The following is a 24,201-nucleotide window of genomic DNA, read 5'->3' on the forward strand; positions in this document are numbered from 1 at the left end:
ACAAATATTCAGCCTCTAGCAGGATCAACAGAAGATTAGACATTGCAGAACAAAAATTGATGAACTTAAAGTAATAGCAATACAAAACAGTCCAAAATAAACCAAAGGAAAAAAATCTTTTTAAATGAAAAGAGCAGAAGTGAACTGTGGGACAACTTCAAATAGCCTAATATATGAGTAGTTAAGAGTCCGAGGGAGCAAGCAGAAAAAGTGTTTGAAAAAATACTGGAACTTTCCAAATATAATGAAAACCATGATCCCAGAGATCCGAGAAGGTCAGAGAGCCCCAAGCACAAGAAACAAAGAAAATTACTTCAAAGTACATTATCATTAAATTGCTCAAAACCAGTGATAAAGAGAAAATCCAAAAATAAGCCAGAGGAAAAAAATGTTACATAAAAAAGAACAACAGTAAGGATTGCATCATATTTCTCATCAGAAACAATGCAATGGGAAGACCATGGAGCAACATCTTTAAAATTCTCAAAGAGAAAAAAAGCTGTCCATTTCAAATTCTTTACCCAGAAAAAATATTAGTCAAAAACAAAGGGTGTACATCATACCCATTATATGTCTACTATCAGAAAAAAAAAAAAAAAAAAGAAAATAACAAGTGTTGGCAAGGATGTGGAGAAATTGGAACTCTTGTGCATTGTTGATGGAAATGTAAAATGGTGTAGCTGCTATGGAAAACAGTATGGTAGTTCCTCAAAAAAATTAAAAATAGAATTGCCATATGATCCAGCAATTCTACTTCTGGATTTATACCCAAGAGAACTGAAAGCAGGAAATCAGATATTTGTACACCCACATTCACAGCAGCATTATTCACAATAGCCAAAGTTGAAAACAACCCACATGTCCATCGACAGATGAATGGAGAAATAAAATGTGGTATATACAATGGAATATTATTTAGCCTTAAAAAGGAAGGAAATTCTGACACGCTGTAACATGGATGAATCTTGAGGACATTTTGCTACGTGAAACACTCCAGTCACAAAAGGACAAATACTGTTTGATCTCACTTATATGAGGTATCTAGAGTAGTCAAATTCATAGAGACAGAAAGTAAAAGGGTGGTTACTAGGAACTAGAAGGAGGGAGAAATGGGGAGTTACTATTTAATGAGTACAGAATTTACATTTTGCAAGATGAAGAGTTCTGGAGATGGATGGTGCACAGTATGAATGTACTTAATACCACTGAATTGTACACTTAAAAATCGTTAAGATGGTAAATTCTATGTTATGAAAAATTAAAAAATAAGAAAACAGGAATGCCAATGTTAATATCAGACAAAATAGACAGTAGAGAAAAAAAATTACTAGGAACAGAGAGGGACATTATATAATGATAAAAGGGTCAATCTACCAAGAAGAAATGGTAACTCTAAATATCTATGCACCAAAGAAAAGAGCTGCAAAACACTTGAAGTAAAAATTTATAGAAATAAAAGGGGAAATAAACAAATCCACAATTATAGTTAGAGACTTCAACACCACTACCTCAAAATTCATAGAATAACTAGACAAAAACTCAGTAAAGACATAGAAGAACTCAACAATACTATCAATCAACAGGATCTAATTGACATTTATAGAACACTCCACCCAAAAAGAGCTCTATAAACATTTTTTTCAAGTGTCCACAGAACATTTACCAAAATATACTATATCCTGGGCCATTAAACAAACTCTGTTAAGAAGATGAAAGACAGACTACAGACTGGGAGAAAATATTTGCAAAGCACATATGTGACAAAGAACTCATCTAGAATATATAAGGAAGCCTCAAACTCAACAGCAAAAAGTTGAACAATCCAATTATAAAATGGACAAGAGATATGAGGAGACATTTCACCAAAGAGGAGCACATGCAAAGGTGTTCAACATTATTAGCCATTAGGAAAGTATGAATTAAAACCACTACATACCTATTAGAATAGCTAAAATATAAAAACATTGACAATACCAAATGCTGGCAAGAATGTAGAGAAACTGGAACTCTCATACATTGTTGGTGGGAATGCAAAATGGTACAGCCACTCTGGAAAACAGTTTGGCAATTTCTTAAAAATTAAATAGTTCAACAATTGCACATCTAGGCATTTATCCCAGGAAAATGAGAACTTATGTCCACAGAAAAAACTATTCACAAATATTCATAGCAGCTTTATTTATAATAGCCAAACCTGAAAACAATCAATATTTCCTTTAATAGGTGAATAGTTAAACTGTGATACTATCCATAACACACACTACTCAGCAATGAAAGAAACCAACTATTGATACATACAAGACTTGGATGGATTTCAAGGGCATTATGCTAAGTGAAAAAAGTCAATCTCAAAAGATCACAAACTATATGAATCCATTCAAATAATATTCTTGGAATGACAAAATTATAAAGATGAATAAGAGAACAGTGGTTGCAAGGGCTTAGAGATGGTGGGGATGGAGCAGATATAAGTGTGAATATAAAGGGGTAGCATGAGGGAAATCTTTGGGGTAATGGAATAGTTCTGTGTCTTATTGTAGTGGTAGTTATATGAATCTACACATGGGATAAAATGACATAGAACTATACACACACATTGTACCACACACATACACACACATTGTACCAATGACAATTTGCTGTTTTTGATATAGCAATGTAGCAGGTAACCATAAGAGGAAACTTGGTGAAGGGTACATGGGACTTCTTTCTACTATTTTTCCGGGGGGGTGTTAGAATTTTGTTCTGAATCCTAACCATTATTGCTTTTATTTTATTTTTTTACTTTTCTTCTTTATACTATTTTTGCAATGTTCTGTGAATCTATCAGTACTTCAAAATAAATTTTTTTTAAAAAAAGAATGTGAAATAAAGACATTTTCAAACACACAAATGTTGAAATAAGTCATGACCAGTAGACTAGCACTAATAGAAATGTTAAAAGATGTCTGTGATGATTAATTTTATGTGTCAACTTGACTGGGCCACAGGATACCCAGATATTTTGTCCAACATTATTCTGGGTCTTTCTGTGAGAGTGTTTCTGAATGAGATTAACATTTGAATCAGTAGACTGAGTAAAGCAGATGGCCCTTCATAATGTGAGTGGGCTTCATCCAATCAGTTCAAGGCCTGAACAGAACAAAAAAGGCTAACTTTCCCCTGAGTAAGAGAGAACTCTTCCTGACTGATGGCTTTTGAACTGAGACATTGGCTTGTTCCCGCCTTCCAACTGCAACTGAAACATTGGCTCTTCTTGGGTTTCAAGCCTGCCAGCCTTCGGATTGGAACTGTATCATTGGCTCTCCTGGTTCTCAGGCCTTTGGACTCAGACTGGAAGTACAGCTATCCTGAGTACATCAGCTCTCCTGAGTCTTTAGCTTGCCAACTCACCTTGCAGATCTTGAGACTCACCAGCCTCCATAATTGCATGAGCCAATTCCTTATAATAAATCTCTCTCTCTCTCTCTCTCTCTCTCTCTCTCTCTATATATATATATATATATATGTGGAAGTAAGGGAGATAGGGCATGAAGTCATTTCTAGGAGTTGAAGACATACCCACTTTAGCTCAGTTCTGGGAATCTTTGCAAGTCCTATACATACAAACTTGTTGCTAGATAGCAACTTGAAACTTGACATCAGAAAGTGCTTCTTCAAAGGAACGTGCTGTTTCTTCTCAACGCACCAAACATGAATCTGTTCCAAATCTTCTTTCGGATTATATATATATATATATATATATATATATATATATATATATATATCTCCTACTGGCTCTGTTTCTCTGGAGAACCCCGACTAACACAATGTTCTTCAAGCAGAAGAAAAATAACATAAGATGGAAATTTGGACGTATACAAAGGAATAAAGATCACTTGAAATGGTAACTACATGTATAAATATACAAAATTTTTTCTTATTACTTACATCTCTTTTAAAAGAAAATTGATGATTTAAACAAAAATAATAAGATAGAATTGTGGATTTTATAACATATGTAAAAGTAAAATGCATGACTATGATAGCATAAACGCCAGGCTGGGAGCTACGATAGCATACTATTATGACATATGAAGGTAGATCAAGATAAAATATATAGTATAAACCCTAAAGAAACCACTAATGAGCCAACAGAAGAAATAAAATCAAATCTTAAAAATTACTCAAATAGTATGTGATGTGACAAGACCTCTCTAATTACTCTTCCTTTTCAAAATTTCCTTGGCTAGTCTCACTGTTTATTCCTCCAGAGGATCCTTAGAATCTTTTCATAATATTACAATATAAATTCTTCAGGAAGTTGGAATAAAAATTATATTGGACTCATAAATTATTTTGGAAAAAAAAATAATCCAAAAGAAGGCAGAAAAAGAAGAAAAGGGGCATAAGGCACAGATGGGACAAATAGAAAATAAATAACAAAATGACTCCAACTTAACCATATCAAGAATTGGATCAAATGTAAATATTCTAACCACCCCAATTAAAAGGCAGAGGTTGTCAGATTGGATTAAAAAAAAAGCAAGACCCAACTATACGCAGCTTATAAGAGACACACTTTAAACATAAAGACATAAACAGGAAAAAGGATGAAACAAGATACACCATGCTAACACTAGTCAAAAGAAAACTGAAGTAACTATATTAATAAAAGACAAAGTAGACTTGAGAGCAAATAGAGTATATCCATACAATGAGATATTACTCAACAATAAGGGAATAAATTATGCATACGTATAACAACATGAATGAATCTCAGAATAATTATGCTGAGTGACAGAAGCCATACAAAACAAGAGTAGATTCCCTATGATTCCATTTGTATACATTTCTAGTATACATTTCTAGAAAATGCAAACTGATCTATGGTGACAGAAAGCAGATCAGTTGTTATTTAAGGAAGAGTGGGAGAAAGGAGTGACAAAACGGCATGAGGAAACTTTGAGGAGCTATGTATATATTCACTAGCCTGATTGTGGTGATTGTTTCACAGGTACATACATATGTCAAAACTCATCAGATTTTATACTTTAAATATGTGCAGTTTACTGTATATCAATTATACCTCAATAAAACTGTTAAAAGATAATTAAGAAGAGTAATGAATTAGAAATCAATGAAAAAATAGGAATATATAAACCCATACTGATAATAAATGAATAAGTCAATAAGTCAATAAATAAATAAATGGGAGAAAGGAGAGCTCTTGCTTATAGTAGAATGCTGAGTGCCAACTGGTAAATGTGGAAGGAGTGCTAAAATTCAAAAATGATCATTTGGCAACCATCATAATTAAGATTGGTTCAAGCAAGAATGCAAATCTAAAGGGAAATTTTAATGAGAAGTAGGGTATGTGCATAATTATTAAGTCTCCCCACCAACTGTTTACTAGTTGCAAGGGAAAAATAGTAAATATACAGTGAAAAAATTGGGCAACACCTTTGACCAGGTGATCAATATTAACATCACCAATGAGGAGCACGTGGATATCATGGGCCTCCAGATATAATGCCCTCAGAAGGGACACAATACCACTTATGTAGTACGTCTTCCAGTCACGAATGCATAACTTGAATCTAATCATAAAGAAACATAAGATAAACCTCAAATGAGGAACTTTCAGTTAAAACAAAGTGGGGAGCTACTGTATTCTTCCAAAATGTCAATGACACCAAAGTCAAAGAAAGGCTGTTGAAATAAATGCTCCAGATTACAGGAGACTAAAGACACATGACACATAAATGCAATACCTGATCCTAGACTAATCCTATATTGCGGAGAAAAAATGCTATAAAGTTCAGTATTGAGGATATAAATATATATTGAGGGTATAATATATATTATATATCCTCAATAATATGGATATATTATGAATTATGTTCCCTAAATAATATGGAGGGAAAGAGTGAATGCACAAAATGTTAATAACAGGTGAATCTGGGTAAAGTATATACAGGTGTTCTTTGAACTATTCTTATTCTTGCAACTTTTCTGTAAGTTTGAAATTATCTCTAAACAAAACTTTTTTTTTTTTTTTTGTGAGGAAGATCAGCCCTGAGCTAACATCCGTGCTAATCCTCCTCTTTTTGCTGAGGAAGACCGGCTCTGAGCTAACATCTATTGCCAATCCTCCTCCTTTTTTTTTCCCCAAAGCCTCAGTAGATAGTTGTATGTCATAGTTGCACATCCTTCTAGTTGCTGTATGTGGGACGCGGCCTCAGCATGGCCAGAGAAGCGGTGTGTCGGTGCGCACCCAGGATCCAAACCCAGGCTGCCAGTAGCGGAGCATGCGTACTTAACCACTAAGCCACAGGGCTGGCTCTAAACAAAACTTTCTAAAGTGCATATTGCCACTGAAATCCTAGTGCACCCAATCAGCTATGTCCAGGATCAATAATTAGGCTATTAAATGTGATATGTCAGGAGCAATGCAGGTGAGCAATTATTGCTATAAAAACTGCAACTTCTGCATCCAGTGAACAAAGAGACATGCTGGGAAGAAGTCATATAGCTAGTATGCAACCTCCTCTGTTCTCTTGGTCCCTGGTTTTCATTTGCACTTGCATCTTAGCAAATACCAAAAAAAGGATGCAACTTTTGAAAATGTTCATGTCTATTAATATTTTTAAATTAAAAAAAAATTAATGTTAAAGAAGTTTTTCAGCCTTAAATAATCCCATCCATATGACATAAATTTCAAGAAAGTATAATTCAAGTAAATGGCCTGTTTGGCCAACTTAATATTCTGGTTAATTGAACTATTTATTTTCATGCTTCCAACCTTGTTGAAAAAAAATCTTTCTAAAATGTATCTGTACATTTAATTGCCTTATTAAAATACATTGATTTTAATTGAATCTCTTTTTAAATGGCCATCAGCCTATCAATGTTCCTTGTCCAGGAATGTAGAGGTATGTATGTGTATGTATGTACATATGTGTATATATATATATGTATGTATGTATGTAAGAGTATGAGCTGAAAGTGAACCACTGATGTTGTTTCTTAAACAAAATCCCATTATCTGCCTATTTTATCATCATTTCCTTCTTTATCCTATAAACTCATAGCAGAGAGAACTTTTTCTGTTTTGTACAAAAGAAAATTTTTTCAAAAATGTCTGTTGTCAAATAAGTATATTTTATTTTTCCTTTCTGTGTTGTAGAAGACATTGTAACAATCTGTTGTTAAAAAAAAACAGGAATACTGAACTAAATGTCTAAACTGGATTTCAAAATGTGAATCAAAGCTTTAAAAAATTCATTAAGCTAGTACTCAAAAGTAAAAACCTCTTATACCTTGTTTGCTAGGTTTATAGCGCTGAGAGCCTTATCATAATATTCTCTGTCGTCCCAATCCAGATAAGCAGTGGCTAGTAACCGTAGAACTTTAGCCTATAATTAAAAATAGAAAAAGCACAGAGCTGGGGGTTAAATTGCAATACAACAGCTGACTAGCACTTACACAGTGACAGGCATCTTCTCAAACATAAGTAGTCATTATGAAATAGCATTTCCTTAAGTAACCACATAGTCTTGGGCTATGTCTCATCATTATGCTACCCACATCAAATACTATTTAACAATTTTATAGTAATAGCTTATTTAAATTTAATATAATTGTGTTAATATAATTATTTTCTTAACAATGTTTTAGCACTAAAGTACTTTATCATCCCCACTTTAAAAATAAAGGAGGGCCGGCCAGGTGGCATAGTGGTTAAGTACATGTGCTCCGCTGCGGCGGCCCGGGGTTTGGATTCCGGGCACACACCAATGCACCGCTTGTCAAGCCATGCTGTGGCGGTGCCCCATATAAAGTGGAGGAAGACGGGCACAGATGTTAGCCCAGGGTCAATCTTCCTCAGCAAAAGGAGGAGGATTGGCGACAGATGTTAGCTCAGGGCTAATCTTCCTCACAAAAAAATAAAAAATAAAAAAAATAAAGGAAACTAAGTCACAGCAATATTTAATTTAATCATCTTAATACTTACTGTATATGTAGCATTGTATTAGGCTTCTATCAAAAAAGATAAATAGAAACACATAATCCCTCTCTCAAAGACTTTATAGCCTAGTTGAGATTAACCAATTAGACCAAGGGCACACATACCACCATTTCAGTAGGAACAGATATACTTTCCTATAGAGAAGATTTCTCCCAACTCAGCTAAGTTTTAAAATTAATAATGTATTACTGAATTAAGTTAGTTTCCCAGCCAGGTCTACATTGACAAGGGGAGTAACTCTAGTCAGCATGGACACATTTAACTACAGATTCACATATTGAAAGAAGGAGCTCTATTTCAATGAAGAATCTGCCTCTAAGTATAACGAGGACAGTAGGACCAGGCAAACGTTATCTTCTAACCTTTAAAAGAATATGTTAAGCACATTAGGGCTTGTGAATCTAGAGAAATGACAGGGTGTCATATCTCTGAGTTTCTTAATTCAAAAACTAAGATGGATCAAATAAGATGTGTATAATGCATTTAATATCATTATTAGTATTGTAGAACAACTCTCAAACTTATAAACTCCCTCAGAGGACTTTTATGGAGTAAATATGACATCTCTGAGAAATACTGTAGCTATTTTGTAATAGTAAAAGGGTCAAATAGAAAGATATAACAAAATGGATGAATCTCAAAACTATTATGGTAAGCAAAAGAAGCCCGACATAAAACAGTACATACTGTATGATTCCACTTATACAAAGTTCAAGAAAAGCTGAAAATAATCAGTAGAAATAGAAATCAGAAGAGTGGTTTTATCTTGGGGGTAGGAATGGCTATTAACTGCAAAGGGGCCAAGGAAACTTTTGAGGGTGATGGAAATTTCTGTATCTTGATCTGTGTGGTAGTTACAAGACCATATAAATATATTAAAATTCATCAGGCTGTACACTTAAGATTTGTGCAATTTAGTATACAGTCATGCTCCGCATAACAACATTTTGGTTGATGACAGACCACATATACGGCGGTGCTCCCATAAGATTAGTACCATATAGCCTAGGTGTATAGTAAGCTATACCATCTAGGTTTGTGTAAGTACACTCTATGGTGCTCACACAACAATGAAATCCCCTAATGACACATTTCTCAGAACGTATCCCCATCGTTAAGTGATGCATGACTGTATATAAATTATACCTCAATAAGGTACTGCTAGCATGAAAGAAAAACTACTCCATAAACTACTTCATAATCTTACCTCTCCATACTTCGCAATATGAATATTGCATTTCAATCATACTTAAATCCTGTCTTCTATCCTCATTTCCTCCTCCAGACATCTTCTCATCTAGATCCTTTGCCTGGTATCCCCTTTTCCCTCCCTTTTAACTGTATAGACTCCATCTACTTTTCAAGGCCTTTCTGCCAGAAGGCTTCTTCAACTACTCTAGTCCCTTGATATTCCCCTTTTCTGCATGCCCTTCTACATACTTCAGGTCAGTACCACACAGTTTATCATTTATTTTTCCCAAACTGTTTCGCTTGCACCAGTTTTTTAAATCTATTTTTGGGGTCGGCCTGCTGGCATAGTGGTTAAGTTCCCATGCTCTGCTTTGGCGGCCCGTGGTTCGTGGGTTCAGATCCCAGGTGCAGACCTACACACTGCTCATCAAGCCATGCTGTGGGAGCGTCCCACATACAAAATAGAGGAAGACTGGCACAGATGTTAGCTCAGGTACAATCTTCCTCAAGCAAAAAGAGGGAGATTGGCAACAGATGTTAGCTCAGGGCCAGTCTTCCTCACTGAAAAAAAAAATCTATTTTTAAATTTTCAGTGAAGTATAAAATACATACAAAAAAGTTCAAAAATCTCAAGAGTACAGCTCTGAATTTTCACAAAGTAAACATGTATGCTAACAACATAGAAATCAAGAAACAGAGCATTAACAGCAACAGGCTCACCTCATGCTTCTTTTTCAGACACTATTCCAAACAAGGATAACCAATTACTTGACTTCCAACACCATATATTAGTTCTACCTGCTTTTGGCATTTACATTTATGGAATCATACAGTACGTACTACTATGTATCTTACTTTCTTTATTCAACATTATATGTGAGAATATTCATATTGTTGCAATTATTGTAGCTCATTTATTCTCATTGCTACATAATATTCCCTTATGTGACACCATGACAATATATTTTTTTATTATTTTTAATTTTGATAAATACACATAACATAAAATTGACCATCTTAACCATTTTTAAGTGTATGGTTCAATAGTATTAGGTATATTTACATTGTTATGCAACCATCATCACCATACATCTTCCAGAACTCTTTTAATCTTGCAACATTGAAACTCTGTACCCATTAAACAATAGCTACTCATGTTCACCTCCCTCCAAACCCCTGCAACCACCTTCTACTTTCTGCCTCTATGAATTTGACTATTCAAGGTACCTCATTTAAGTGGAATCCTATAGTATTTGTCTTTTTGTGACTGGTTTATTTCACTTAGCATAACATCCTCAAGGTTTACCTATGTTATAGCATCTGTGAGAATTTCCTTCCTTTTCAAGGATGAATAGTATTTTGTTGTATTAGTTTTATCCTTCAAACAAAAGCTTTTTAAGGTTTTATACTTCTCTTTTTATACATTTTATACTTCTCTTTTATTCCCCATTTATCACATTTCTATATATATATAGGTACTCAGTTAAATTTTTATTAATATACTGTAATGGTAAGAAGTAGAGATGGATATTCAAAAAAAAATCCATTTTGCTACGGCATGTATTACATTGGTTTTATCTCAGATTTATTTACACAATCACACTTTGCTTGATTAAATATTAAAATTAACTTCCATACTAAGCTTATTCCATCTGGGTGGTTAGGGGAAAACCAAGAATTTTTTAACATGCAATAATAAAAGCTAAAACTTATATAGCAAAACATTGTTCTAAGTATTTTACATGTATTAACTGGTTAGTATAAGAATCTACCCTAGGGGGTAGATCAATTTTACAGAAACTAATCCACTGAGATATTAAATGATGTACCCAATGTATAATCTACTCACAAGTGGGGGGATAGACTATTATAATTTTATAACAATAACAAAAATTGTATTTCTTAAACCTACTTCTACAATATTTAACATGATCCTCACCAGCATTTCTGGCCCAATAGAATTCTCCTCCATCTTCCCAATATCATAGCTTTGGCTATCATTAAAGAGGAAAAAAAAATACATACATATACATATTGATTTCACATTATATATTTTTCAAGATTATATATTACTAAGAAGACATGGTATAATTATACTTTATTCTAACTTTTCTATTTAGCACTACAACAGATTATTAGCCAATTAATACATGAAAATCAATTGTATAAAGCAATACTTTCTAACTGTAGAAAACCACAATTTCCTCAAGATATATATCCAATAAATCAACACTAAAATTACATTATTGCTCTTTTCCATTTGGCTATATATATACTGCATTAAACTAGTTTACATGTGTATACAAGCTCTTACTTAATGGGCACATTTTAAAGTCTAAGAAATATATTTTAAAAATAAAACAAATACAGGAGTTTTCATGGAAACAAATGCTTTAGCACTATTTATTAAGCTTCACAACACCCTTGTGAGGCATATTAGTTCCATTTTGCGGCTGAATGAACCAATTTAGCAGTTAAGTAATTTCTAATATTTCCTAGATTGATACTGAAAATGAGAGAGAGGGGTGGGGAGTAGAGAAATTTGACTTTCAGTTCTCTGCTTTAATTACCAAATCATATTTTCTATGGGACATTCTGATAACCACTAATAATATATTAATTTGAGCCTCAGGGTTTCAAAACCTAAAACTTAAAAAGCAAAACAAAGATCACTCACCATAAAATTGGTATTCTAAGAGAGGGAATTAATAAAATTTTGGTGAAGTGAACTAAATTGAAGACATTACTTTGAAATATTCTTTTTAAAAAAACTCTAAAAGACCCAGAACTACTAAACTGAGTTTTCAGTTTGCAAACAAGGATGTAATGCTGGCCTAGTCATCGTAAGCCCTATCTCATAGAGGTCTCCTTTGGTACATTAAACCTTCTATTTCCAGTTTTTTAAATAACCAGTGAGAATGGAACTTCTGCTGTGGTGGTATGAGAAGCTCTTGGACCCTCTCCCCAGTAAAACAACCATTTGCCTAAAAAAAAATCATTAAAACAAACAACAATTTAAAGTCTCCAGAAATTGTCCTAAGGGCATATAGCAAACAGAAGACCATTTATTCATACAAATAACTAAATCTCAGTAAGAACAGTGAGAGTCTATGGAATGTGAGCCACAATCCGTTCCTATCCGTACCAGTTCCATGTGATGAAAGCTACTCCAGATGGGTACTGTCAAGAAGGTGGGAATTCCCTCTCCCTCCAGTTCCTAGACTCCTACCTAAGTTACGGTTTCACTCTGGGAGGGGAAGGCTGCCAGCCTCTTTTATCCTCCCCAGGCCTGTGTTGTGTAAGTGCTATTGTGGGCAGGCACAATGAGAGGACTAGGTCTTCCTTTCCCCACCTAGTTCTCACTCTTAGGGTAAGGGCTCTATCCCAGATATGACAGCTCAAGAATACTGGGACTGTGGTTGCCTTCACTCAGGCTGGCTCACTGGGCAGAGGTTTCATGCCAGGAGGGCATGCAAAGAAGATCAGGGGCTACCATCTCCCCAACATCCACTCATAGAGCAGGAGTGTCACTCCAGGAGAAGCATGCCATGCTCTTGCCCCCAACTCCTGTAGTGTGGCACAGAGGTTATGCTGAGGGGAAGAAGCAAGAAATAAAAAAGAAGAGCTCAGCATCTCTGCCTGAGGGTAATGACTTTATTTGGAACAGAGCAAGGAGAAGTTCCTGCCTAAGAGCATTGTCAAAAACAATGGAGATCTTGGCGGTGAGCAATTAAGAGGGGGCTAGTAGCTCCACGACAATAGTAGCAACAGGTGAAATAGCAGACCAGGCAGAAGTGCAAGAGAGAACCAGGGAAAGAGAAAGACAAGAAAAACAATCTTGGGGGGGGAGGTGGTCACACTTGTCCCTGGGGATTCAGAGGCTATGCATATGTGCTAGGCTGCACCCACTCAGGAGCAATCAGAGGGAGATGTGGGGCAGACTAGAAAACATTACTCAAGGCATACACAGATCCATCAGCCAAAAGCCTTGAGCCTGAGTGGCTCAAGAGGCTTAAGCAGAACCTCTGACCAAATACCGACTGAAAATTAAGCTACTCTGATCCAGGGGTGATGGTAAGGAAGCTAAACTGAAAAATCAAATCACACTTCCAGTTTTCAGTTCCACAAGTAATGAGCTTGGAAGTCACTACTCCACCTTAACAACAAGTAAAAAGCTGAAAAGACTACAAAATCAAAAACTATTCTTAAATCCATAGGACAGGGGAGGATACAGGGCAAACCACTGCCTCCAAGTTTGGAGAGACACCCAGGCAATATAAGGAGTTGCAGCTTACCACAGAAGAGACTCATGAGCAGAAACTGCCAAGACAACCAGTGCCAGGGCAGGAAATTGTGAACTGTAATTGACATTGTTGGAGCCTCAGTGTGGACAAGTATGAGAGTTAAAAACTCCAGGAAGACACACTCAGAGAGGGGCACCCACAATATTGTCAGATTTACCTCCAGGAGTTCAACCAGATTCCCACAGTAAATATCAGAGTAAAATCCCCTTGGGCTTTGGCATGAAGAGGTGAAAAGGAAGCATAGTGAAATATCCCAGAGCAATCTGTTCTTCTTAAAAAGGCCTGCCCTCAGGGGAAACTAGTTAAGCAGAGCCTAACTTTCTGGGGTATTATCAAAGCATAACTGACCTGGGGAAGAGCAATACTCAACCTCAGCCTACTCTAGCCATTCTGTGCGACCTAAGGAGGGAGAAAAAAACTGAGAAACACTTGTGAAGTTCACAGTTCAGAGGCATAGGCACACCAAAAGACTGAGAACTAATCATAGGACTAGAACTCTTTCCCTCCCCCTGCACCTAACCATCACATTACTAAAGGCCTATTTACAGCAGTTCCTTTTAACCCAGCACATCCTGTCCAGCTATCAAGAAAAAAATTACAAAGCATACCAAAAGGCAAAAAACACGATTTGATGGCTGGCCTGGTGGTGTAGTGGTTAAGTTTGTGTGCTCTGCTTTGGCGGCCTGGGGTTCACAGGTTCAGATCCCGGGTGCAGACCTACACACTGCTCATGAAGCCATGCTGTGGCAATATCCCACATACAAAAAATAGAGGAAGATTGGCACAGATGTTAGCTTGAGGATGTTAGTTCCTCACACAAAAAGAGGAAGACTGGCGACAGATGCTAGCTCAGGGCCAATCTTCCTCACCAAAAAGAAAAAAAAAACACAATTTGAAGAGACAAAGCAAGCATCAGAACCAGACATGGCAGGGATGTTGGAATTATCAGGCCAGGAATTTAAAATAATTATGATTAATACACTAAGGGCTCTAACGGATAAAGTAGACAGATGGGCAATGTAAGCAGAGAGATGGAAATTTTAAGCAAGCACCAAAAAGAAATGCTAGAGATAAAAAAGCACTGTAACAGACACGAAGAATGTCTATGATGGGCTTTTTAAAAACTGGATATGGCTGACAAAAGAATCTATGAGCTAGAGGATATACCAACAGAATCCTTGAAAACAGAAAAGCAAAGAGAATAAAGACTGAAAAAAACAGAACAGAATAACCAAGGACAATGGGACAACCACAAAAGGTGTAACATTAGTGTAATGGGAGTATCAGAAGAAGAAAAAGAGAGAAAGGAAAAGAAGAAATATTTGAAACAATAATGACAGTGAATTTCCCCAAATTAATGTCCGATACCAAACCACAAATCCAGGAAGCTCAGAGGACACCAAGAAGGAAAAATAGCAAAAGAACTGTACCTAGGAATATCATTTTCAAATTACAGAAAATAAAAGAAAAAGAAAAAATTCCCAAAACAAGTCAGAGGGAAAAAAAATCACCTTATTATAAAGATGCAAATATAAGAATTACATCCAACTTCTCAGAAACCATGCAAGCAAGAAGAGAGCGAGGAGAAATACTTAAAGTATTGAGATAAAAATACCACCAACCAAGAATTCTATAGCCTGTGAAAATATCATTCAAAAATAAAGGAGAAATACAGACTTTTTCAGACAAACAAAATTTGTTGCCAGTAGACTGGCCGTGCAAGAAATGTTAAGATGGTGACATCAACAACATGGTGGAGTGGGCTATTCCCTTTATATTATATCTCTTCCCCTTTGAACTACAACTAAATGGACATTCATTGACCAAGAGAGGATGCCCCCACAGCACAAGAGGATGCCTGAGAGACCCAGGCAGCTATACATCTGAAGGTGGTTGGACTGGGACCCTGGGAAGTAGTGGAGATAGATGAGCGCTCCCCGATGCTTCCCCAGCAGCCCTGTGCACACACACATATGCTTTCCTGGCTGGCGTGAGTGCCCACAGTGCCACTGCAGTGCTGCAAGTGGGAATGCACTTCAGAGTGACTGTAAGAAGAGGCAGCAGCAGCCCTGAGCCCGCAGGCAAACGCTTTCCCAGCCGGCGGGAGAGCCCATCATGCCACTGCGGTCGCAATGAATGGCCCAGGCTCGGGCCCTGCAAAGAAGTCCAGCCCAGCAAGCACAGTGGCCTGTGCAACTGTAAGAAGAGGTGGCAGCAGATCTACGTGCATATGCAAACATGTTCCTGGCCAGTGAGAGCACCCATAGTAACACTGCAGCCCCGGAAGTGGGTATGCGCCTCAGGGTGACTGTGAGAAGAGGCAATGGCAGCCCTGAGACCATGCATGAAGGCTTTCCCAGCCAGTGGGAGCACCCACCATACCCCCACAAATTCCAGCAGACGAGTTGGGATCAGAAACACAGCTCCTACTTCCCCAAAGCAGTAGCAGGTGGAATCTGGGACCTAATACTACCACAAATGCACTGGCAAAAGATTAGTTCAACAAACACCATGAGAAACCACAGGAACAATTCACAGCAAAAGGAAAATGATAAGTCTCCAGAATCCAACCCTGAAGTCACAGAAATTTACAATCTAAATGACAGAGAATTCGAAGTAGCTGTCATAAAGAAATTCAATGAGTTACAAGAAAACTCAGAAAGACAGTCCAATGAGCTCAGGAATAAAATTAATGAGAAGAAGGAATACTTCACCAAAGACATTGAAACTATAAAAAAAAAAAAAACAAGCAGAAATTCTGGATATGAAGAATACAATTAATGAGATAAAAAATGATCTAGAACTTAAAAAATAGAGCTGACATTATGGAGGAAAGAATTAGTGATTTAGAGGATAGAACTATAGAAATGCTTCAGGTGGAGGAGGAAAGAGAACTAAGATTTCAAAAAAAATGAAGGAATTCTTTGAGAAATATCTGACTTAATTAGGAAAAGCAACATAAGGACTGTAGGTATTCCAGAGGGAGAAGAGGGGGCGAAAGAAACAGAGAGCTTGTTCAAAGAAATAATAGCTGAGAACTTCCCAAACCTGGGGAAGGAACCGGACTTACAAATACATGAAACTAATAGAAATCCTAATTACATCGAAGCTAAAAGACCTTCTCCAAGGCATATAATAGTAAAATTGGCAAAAGCCAACAACAAAGAAAAAAATATTAAGGGCAGCAAGGGGGAAGAAAATACCTACAGAGAAACCCCATCAGGCTTTCAGCAGATTTCTCACAGAAACTTTACAGGCTAGGAGAAAAGGGAATAATATATTCAAAATACTGAAAGACAAAAACTTTCAGTCAAGAACACTCTATCCACCGAAACTCTTCTTCAGATATGATGGAGAAACAAAAGCTTTCCCAGATAAACAAAAGCTGAGGAAGTTCATCACCACTAGACCTCCCCTACAAGAAATGATCAAGGGTGCCCTCATGCCTGAAACAAAAAGGCAAAGGTCTACAAAGCTTTGAGCGGGGAGATAAATAGACAGACAAAATCAGAAAACTGCAGCTCTCTTTCATAACAGGGTAGCAAATAATTATAACTTAAAAGATAAAGGGAAGGAAAGCATCAAAAGTAACTATAAACACTACAACTTAGTCACTTAGTCACAAACTGACAACACAAAACAGAATAATCTGTGACAACAATAACTCAGAAGGGGAAAAGGAAAGAGATGGAACCTGCTTATGCTAATGGAGATAAGAGGCTATCAGAAAATCGACTACCTCATCTACAAGATCTCTTATACAAACCTCATGGTAACCACTAAACAAAAAACCAGAGCAGAGACAAAATTCATAAATAAAGAGAAAACTGAGAGAACCATGACAGAAAAACCACCAAAATGAAATGACAGTAAGAAATACAAAGGAAGAGAAACAATGGAAATATAGAACAACTGGAAAACAAGAGATAAAACAGCAGTATTAAGCCCTCATATATCAATAATCACTCTAAATGTAAATAGACTGAATTCTCCCATAGAAAGACACAGAGTAGCTGGATGGATTAAAAAACAAGACACAAAAATATGCTACCTCCACAACACACATCTCAGCTCTAAAGACAAACACAGGCTCAGAGTGAAGGGATGGAAGATGATACTCCACACAAATAGCAAACAAAAGAAAGCAGATGTTGTCACATTTATATCAGACAGAGCAGACTTCAAGATAAAAAAGACAATGAAAGACAAAGAGGAGTGGTATATAATGATAAAAGGGCCTTTCCGCCAAGAGGACATAACACTTATGAATATATATACACCTAACACAGGAGCACCAAAGTAGATAAAGCAACTATTAACAGACCTAAAGGGAGAAACGAACAGCAACACAATAACAGTAGGAGACCTCAACACCCTGGGACATACATCAATGGATAGAACATCCAGACAGAAAGTCAACAAGGAAATAGTGGATTTAAATGAACCACTTGATCAGATGGACTTAAGATATACAGAAAGAGCATTCCATCCAAAAACAGTTGCATATATATTCTTCTCAAGTGCACATGAACATTCTCCAACCACAATGCTATGAAACTAGAAATGAACTACAAGAAAAAAGCTGGAAAAGTCAAAAGTATGTGAAGACTAAACAATATGCTACTGAACAACTATTTGGTCAATGAAGAAATCAAAGGAGAAATAAAAATATACCTGGAGACAAATGAAAATAAAAACACATGATTCCAACTCTTAGGGGATAGAGCAAAAGCGGTTCTAAGAGGGAAATTCATTGAAATACAGGCCCACCTCAACAAACAAGAAAAATCTCAAATAAGTAGTCTTAAACTACACCTAACAGAACTAGAAAAAGAAGAACAAACAAAGCCAAAAGTCAACAGAAGGAGGGAAATAATAAAAATTAGAGCAGAAACAAATAAAATAGGGACTAAAAAAACAGTAGAAAGGATCAATGAAGCTAAGAGCTGGTTCTTTGAGAAGATAAACAAAATTGACAAACCCATAGCCAGACTCACTAAGAAAAAAAGGGAGAAGGCTCATATAAAAATAAATAGAAATGAAAGAGGAGAAATCACAGTGGATACTGCAGAAATACAAGGGATTATGAGAGAATACTATGAAAAACCAAATGTCCACAAATTGGATAACCTAGAATAGATAGATAAATTCTTAGACTCATACAACTTCCCAAAATTGAATCAAGAAGAAATAGAGAGTTTGAATAAACCAATCACAAATAAAGAGATCGAAACAGTAATCAAAAACCTCCAAAAAAACAAAAGTCCAGGACCAGATGGCTTCTCTGGAGAATTCTACCAAACATTCAAAGAAGACTTAATACCTATCCTCTCAAACTATTCCAGAAAAGTGAAGACGACAGAACACTTCCTAATGCATTCCATGAGGCCAACAGTACCCTGATACCAAAACCAGGCAAGGATAGCACAGAGAAGGAAAATTACAGGCCAATATCACTAATGAACATAGATGCAAAAATTCTCAACAAAATATTGGCAAAATGAATACAGCAATACATTAAAAGGATCATACACGATGATCAAGTGTGATTTATACCAGGGATGCAGGGATGGTTCAACATCTGCAAGTCAATCAATGTGATACACCACATTAACAAAATGAGGAATAAAACCACATGAACATCTCAATAGATGCAGAGAAAGCATTTGATAAGATATAGCATCCATTTATGATAAAAACTCTGAAGAAAATAGGTATAGAGGGAAAGCACCTCAACATAATAAAGGCCATTTATGACAAACCCACAGCCAACTTCATACGCAATGGGGAAAAATTGAAAGCCATCCCTGTGAGAACAGGAACAAGACAAGGGTGCCCACTCTCACCATTCCCATTCAACATAGTATGGGAGGTTTTAGCCAGAGCAATTAGGCCAGAAAAAGAAATAAAAGGAATCCAAAAAGGAAAGGAAGAAATGAAACTCTCACTGTTCGCAGGTGATATGATTCTACATATGGAAAACATTAAAGAATTCATCAGAAATCTATTAGAAATAATCAACAACTACAGCGAAGTTTCAGGGTACAAAATCAACTCATAAAAATCTGCTGCATTTCTATACTCTAATAACAAACTAGCAGAAAGGGAGCTCAAGATACAATCCCATTTACAATCACAACAAAAAGAATAAAATATCTAGGAATAAATTTAACCTAGGAGGTGAAAGACCTATACACTGAAAACTATAACACATTACTGAAAGAAAATGAAGAAGATATAAAGAAATGGAAAGATATTCCATACTCATTGATTGGAAGAATAAACACAGTTAAAATGTGCATATTACCTAAAGCAATCTACAGATTCACTGCAATCCCAATCAGAATCTCAACAACATTCTTCACAGAAATAGAACAAAGAATCCTAAAATTTATGTGGAACAACAAAAGCCCTCGAATAGCGAAAGCAATCCTGAGAAAAAAGAACAAAGCTGGAGGCATCACAATCCCAGACTTCAAAATATACTACAAAGCTGTAGCAATCAAAACAGCATGCTACTGGCACAAAAACAGACACACAGATCAATGAAACAGAATTGAAAGCCCAGAAATAAAACCACTCATCTATGGACAGTTAATCTTTGACAAAGGAGCTAAGAACATACAATGGAGAAAGGAAAGTCTCTTCAATAAATGGTGTTGGGAAAACTGGACAGCCACATGCAAAAGGATGAAAGTAGACCATTATCTTGCACCACATACAAAAATTAACTCAAAATGGATTAAAGACTTGAATATAAGACCTGAAACCATAAAACTCCTAGAAGAAAATATAGGCAGTACACTCTCTGACATGGGTGTTAGCAGCATCTTCTTGAATAACACGCCTACTCAGGCAAGGGAAACAAAAGAAAAAATTAACAAATGAGACTACATGAGACTAAAAACCTTATTCAAGGCAAAGGAAACCATGAAGAAAACAAAAAGACAACCCACCAACTTGGAGAAAATATTTGCAAATCATATATCTGACAGGGGTTAATCTCCAAAATATATAAAGAATGCATACAACTCAACAACAAAAAACCAAACAACCCAATCAAAGAACAGGCAGAGGAGATGAACAGACATTTTTCCAAAGAAGATATACAGATGGCCAACAGGCACATGAAAAGATGTTCAACATCACTAACTATTAAGGAAATGCAAATCAAAACTACAATGAGATATCACCTTACACCTGTCAGAATGGCTATAATTATCAAGACAAAAAATTACAAATGTTAGAGAGGATGTGGAGAAAAGGGAACCCTCATTCACTGCTGGTCAGAATGCAAACTGGTACAGCCACTATGGAAAACAATATGGAGATTTCTCAAAAAATTAAAAATAGAAATACCATGTGATCCAGCTATCCCACTACTGGAGATTTATCCAAAGAACTTGAAATCAACAATCCAAAGAGATTTATGCACCACTATGTTCATTGCAGCATTATTCACAATAGCCAAGATGTGGAAGCAACTCAAGTGCCGTTCTATGGATGAATGGATAAAGAAGATGTTGTATATATATAGAATGGAATACTACTCAGCCTTAAAAAGAGACAAAATCTTCCCATTTGCCACAACATGGATGGACCTTGAGGGTACAATGTTAAGTGAAATAAGCTAGACAAAGACAAATACTGCATGATTTCACTCATATGTGGAATATAAACAAACACATGGACAAGGAGAACAGATTAGTGGTTACCAGAGGGGAAAGGGGCTGGGGAGTGGGAGAAAGGGGTAAAAGGGCACATATGTATGGTGATGGATAAAAATTAGACTACTGATGGCGAACATGATGCACTCTATACCAAAACAGATAAATAATAATGTACACCTGAAATTATACAATGTTATAAACCATTATGATCTCAATAAAATAATTGAAAAAAAAAAACCCAAAATGTTAAGAGAAGTTCTTTAAAGAGAAGAGAAATTATATGGGTCAAAAACTTGGAAGTACATAAATTAAGGAAGAGCATTGAAGAATAAGTGAAGGTAAAATAAAAGCTTTTCTTTTTCTTACTCTTAATTGATCTGACAGATAACAGTTTGTTCAAAATAATAATATGTAACAATGTATTTAATTATGTATGCTTATTTATATATCTCATGTATATATATATGCTTAGAATAAAATGAAATAAGTGACAGCAATGATATAATGCATGGGAGGGAGATTGATATTATAAGGCATTCATACTACCCAAGAAGTGGTATAGTGTTACTTGAAAGTGGACTTGGATTAGTTGTAAATATATATCAGAAACTCTAGGGCAACCACTAAAAAAAGTTTTAAAAAAGTATAACCTATATGCTAATAAAGGAGAGAAAATGAAATCATATAAAGTACTCAACTAAAACCGGAAAAGGAAGAAAAATAGTGGAAGACAACAATAGGAAAAAAGAACAAGAGCAACAAATAGAAAACAGTAACAAATATGGCAGCTATTAACATCCAACTATATCAATCACCACTTTGAATTTCAATCGTCTAAATGCACCAATTAAAAGACAGAGATTGTCAGAGTGGGATCAAAAACATGCCCTAACTATATGTTGTCTACAAGAAACCCCCTCTAAATATAAAGACATAGAGATTAAAAGTAAATGGATGGAGAAACATATACCATGCTAACATTATCCAAAGAAAGTAGGAGCAGCTATAGTAATTTTAGATAGAGTAGACTTCAAAGCAAGGAAAGTTATGAGGGATAAAGAATGACATTATGAAATGATAATGGGGTCAATTCTGCAAGAAAACAACAATTCTTAACGTGTATAAGCCTAACAATAGAGCATCAAACTATGTGAGGCAAAAACTGATAGAAAGGCAAGGAGAAACAGATGCATGTGTTATCATCATTGAAGTCTTCAACATCCCTCTCTCAGAAATGGACAGATAAAGCATGCACAAAATCAGTAAGAACATAGTTAAACTCAACAACACTATCAATCAACTGGATATAATTGACATCTATAGGCTACTACATCCAACAACAGCAGAATACACATTCTTACCAATCTCATATGGAACATACACCAAGATAGACCACATTCTGGGCCATAAAACACACTTTAACAAATTTAGAAGTATAGAAATCATATACTGTCTGTCAGACCACAATGGAATTAAACTAGAAATCAGCAATGGAAAGATAACTAGTAAAATCCAAAATATGTGGAGATTAAACAACACTCCTGTAAATAACACATGAGTCAAAGGAGAAATCGCAAGAGAAAGAGAAATTTTAAAATATTTTGAATTAAATGAAAATGAAAACACAACTTATCAAAATGTGTGGCAAGCAGCAAAAGCAGTGCTTAGAAATTTATAGCACTGAATGCATATATAAGAAAAAAAGAAAGATCTAAAATCAATAATCTAAGTTTCCAACTCAGGTAACTAGAAAAAGAAATGCAAATTAAATCCAAAGTAAGCATAAGAAAAGAAATAAGAAGAAATAGAGCAAAAATCAATGAAATTGAAAACAGGAAATCAATAGAGAAAATCAATGAAACCAAAAGCTGGTATTTGAAACAGCTGATAAAATCGATAAGCCTCTAGGCAGGCTAACTAAGAAAAAAAGAGCAAGGACACAAATTATTAATATCAGAAATGACGGGACATCATTACAGACCCCATGAAAATTTAAAGGGTAATAAAGGAATACTATAAACAACTCTATGCCCACAAATTTGATAACCTAGATTAAATGGACCAATTCCTTGAAAGATACAAGCAGCCAAAACTCACACAAAAATAAATAGACAGTTTGAATAGACCTATATCTATTAAAGAAATTGAGTCAAAAATTAACAACCTTCCAAAACAGAAAGCATCAGGCCCAGGTGGGTTCACTGGTGAATTCACCAAACATTTAAGGAAGAAATTATATCAATTCTCTACAAATTCTTTCAGAAGACAGAAGCAGAAGGAATACTTCCTAACTCATTCTGTAAGACCAGCATCATCCTAATACCCAAATCAGACAGACATTACAAGAAAAGAAAACTATGGACCAGTATCTGTCATGAACATAGATGCAAAAAATCCTCAACAAAATATTAGCAAATCAAATCCAAAAAAGAATTTTAAAAAGTTATACACGATGACAAAGCGGGATTTATCACAGGCATGCAAGTCTGGTTCAATATTTGAAAATCAATTAATGTAATTCATCACATGAACAGACCAAAAAAGAAAAATCACATGATCATATCAATAGATGCAGATAAAGCATTTGACAAAATCCAACACTCATTCATGATAAAAACCTTCATTAAACTAGGAATAGAGGGGAACTTTCTCAACTTAATAAAGACTATCTACAAATAACATACAGCTAAGTTAATCATACATCATACTTAATGGTGAGAAACTCAAAGCTTTCCCACTAAGATCAGAAACAGGGCAAGGATGTCCCCTCTCACTCCTTTTCAACATCGTAACAGAAGTCCATGCTAATGCGATAAGGTAAAAATGGAAAATAACAGGTACAGAGATTGAGAAGGAAGACATAAAACTGTCTTTGCAGATGACACAATCATCTACGTAGAAAGATTTGACAAAAAAACTCCTGGCACTAATAAGTGATTACAGCAAGGTTTCAGGATACAAGGTTAATATACAATATGAACACATGGAATTTGAAATTAAAAACACAATACTATTTACATTAGCA

At 35.7% G+C, this 24,201-nt stretch overlaps 1 protein-coding gene across 5 annotated transcripts in view; it reads right to left on the minus strand.

The window, feature by feature from the left end:
- Positions 1 to 24,201, minus strand: part of TEX11 (testis expressed 11) — a 353,243-nt gene that overhangs the window by 203,564 nt on the left and 125,478 nt on the right. For all 5 annotated transcript variants that reach the window (XM_058536116.1, XM_058536115.1, XM_058536118.1 and 2 more), the window contains 2 exons: positions 11,142 to 11,196; positions 7,302 to 7,397 (listed from right to left, as the gene is read on the minus strand). In XM_058536116.1, coding sequence (XP_058392099.1) covers positions 7,302 to 7,397; positions 11,142 to 11,196 — 151 coding nt within the window. The remainder of the gene's footprint in view (positions 1 to 7,301; positions 7,398 to 11,141; positions 11,197 to 24,201) is intronic.

Source organism: Diceros bicornis, chromosome X (genome assembly GCF_020826845.1).
Source record: "Diceros bicornis minor isolate mBicDic1 chromosome X, mDicBic1.mat.cur, whole genome shotgun sequence".
Taxonomy (NCBI): Eukaryota; Metazoa; Chordata; class Mammalia; order Perissodactyla; family Rhinocerotidae; genus Diceros; species Diceros bicornis.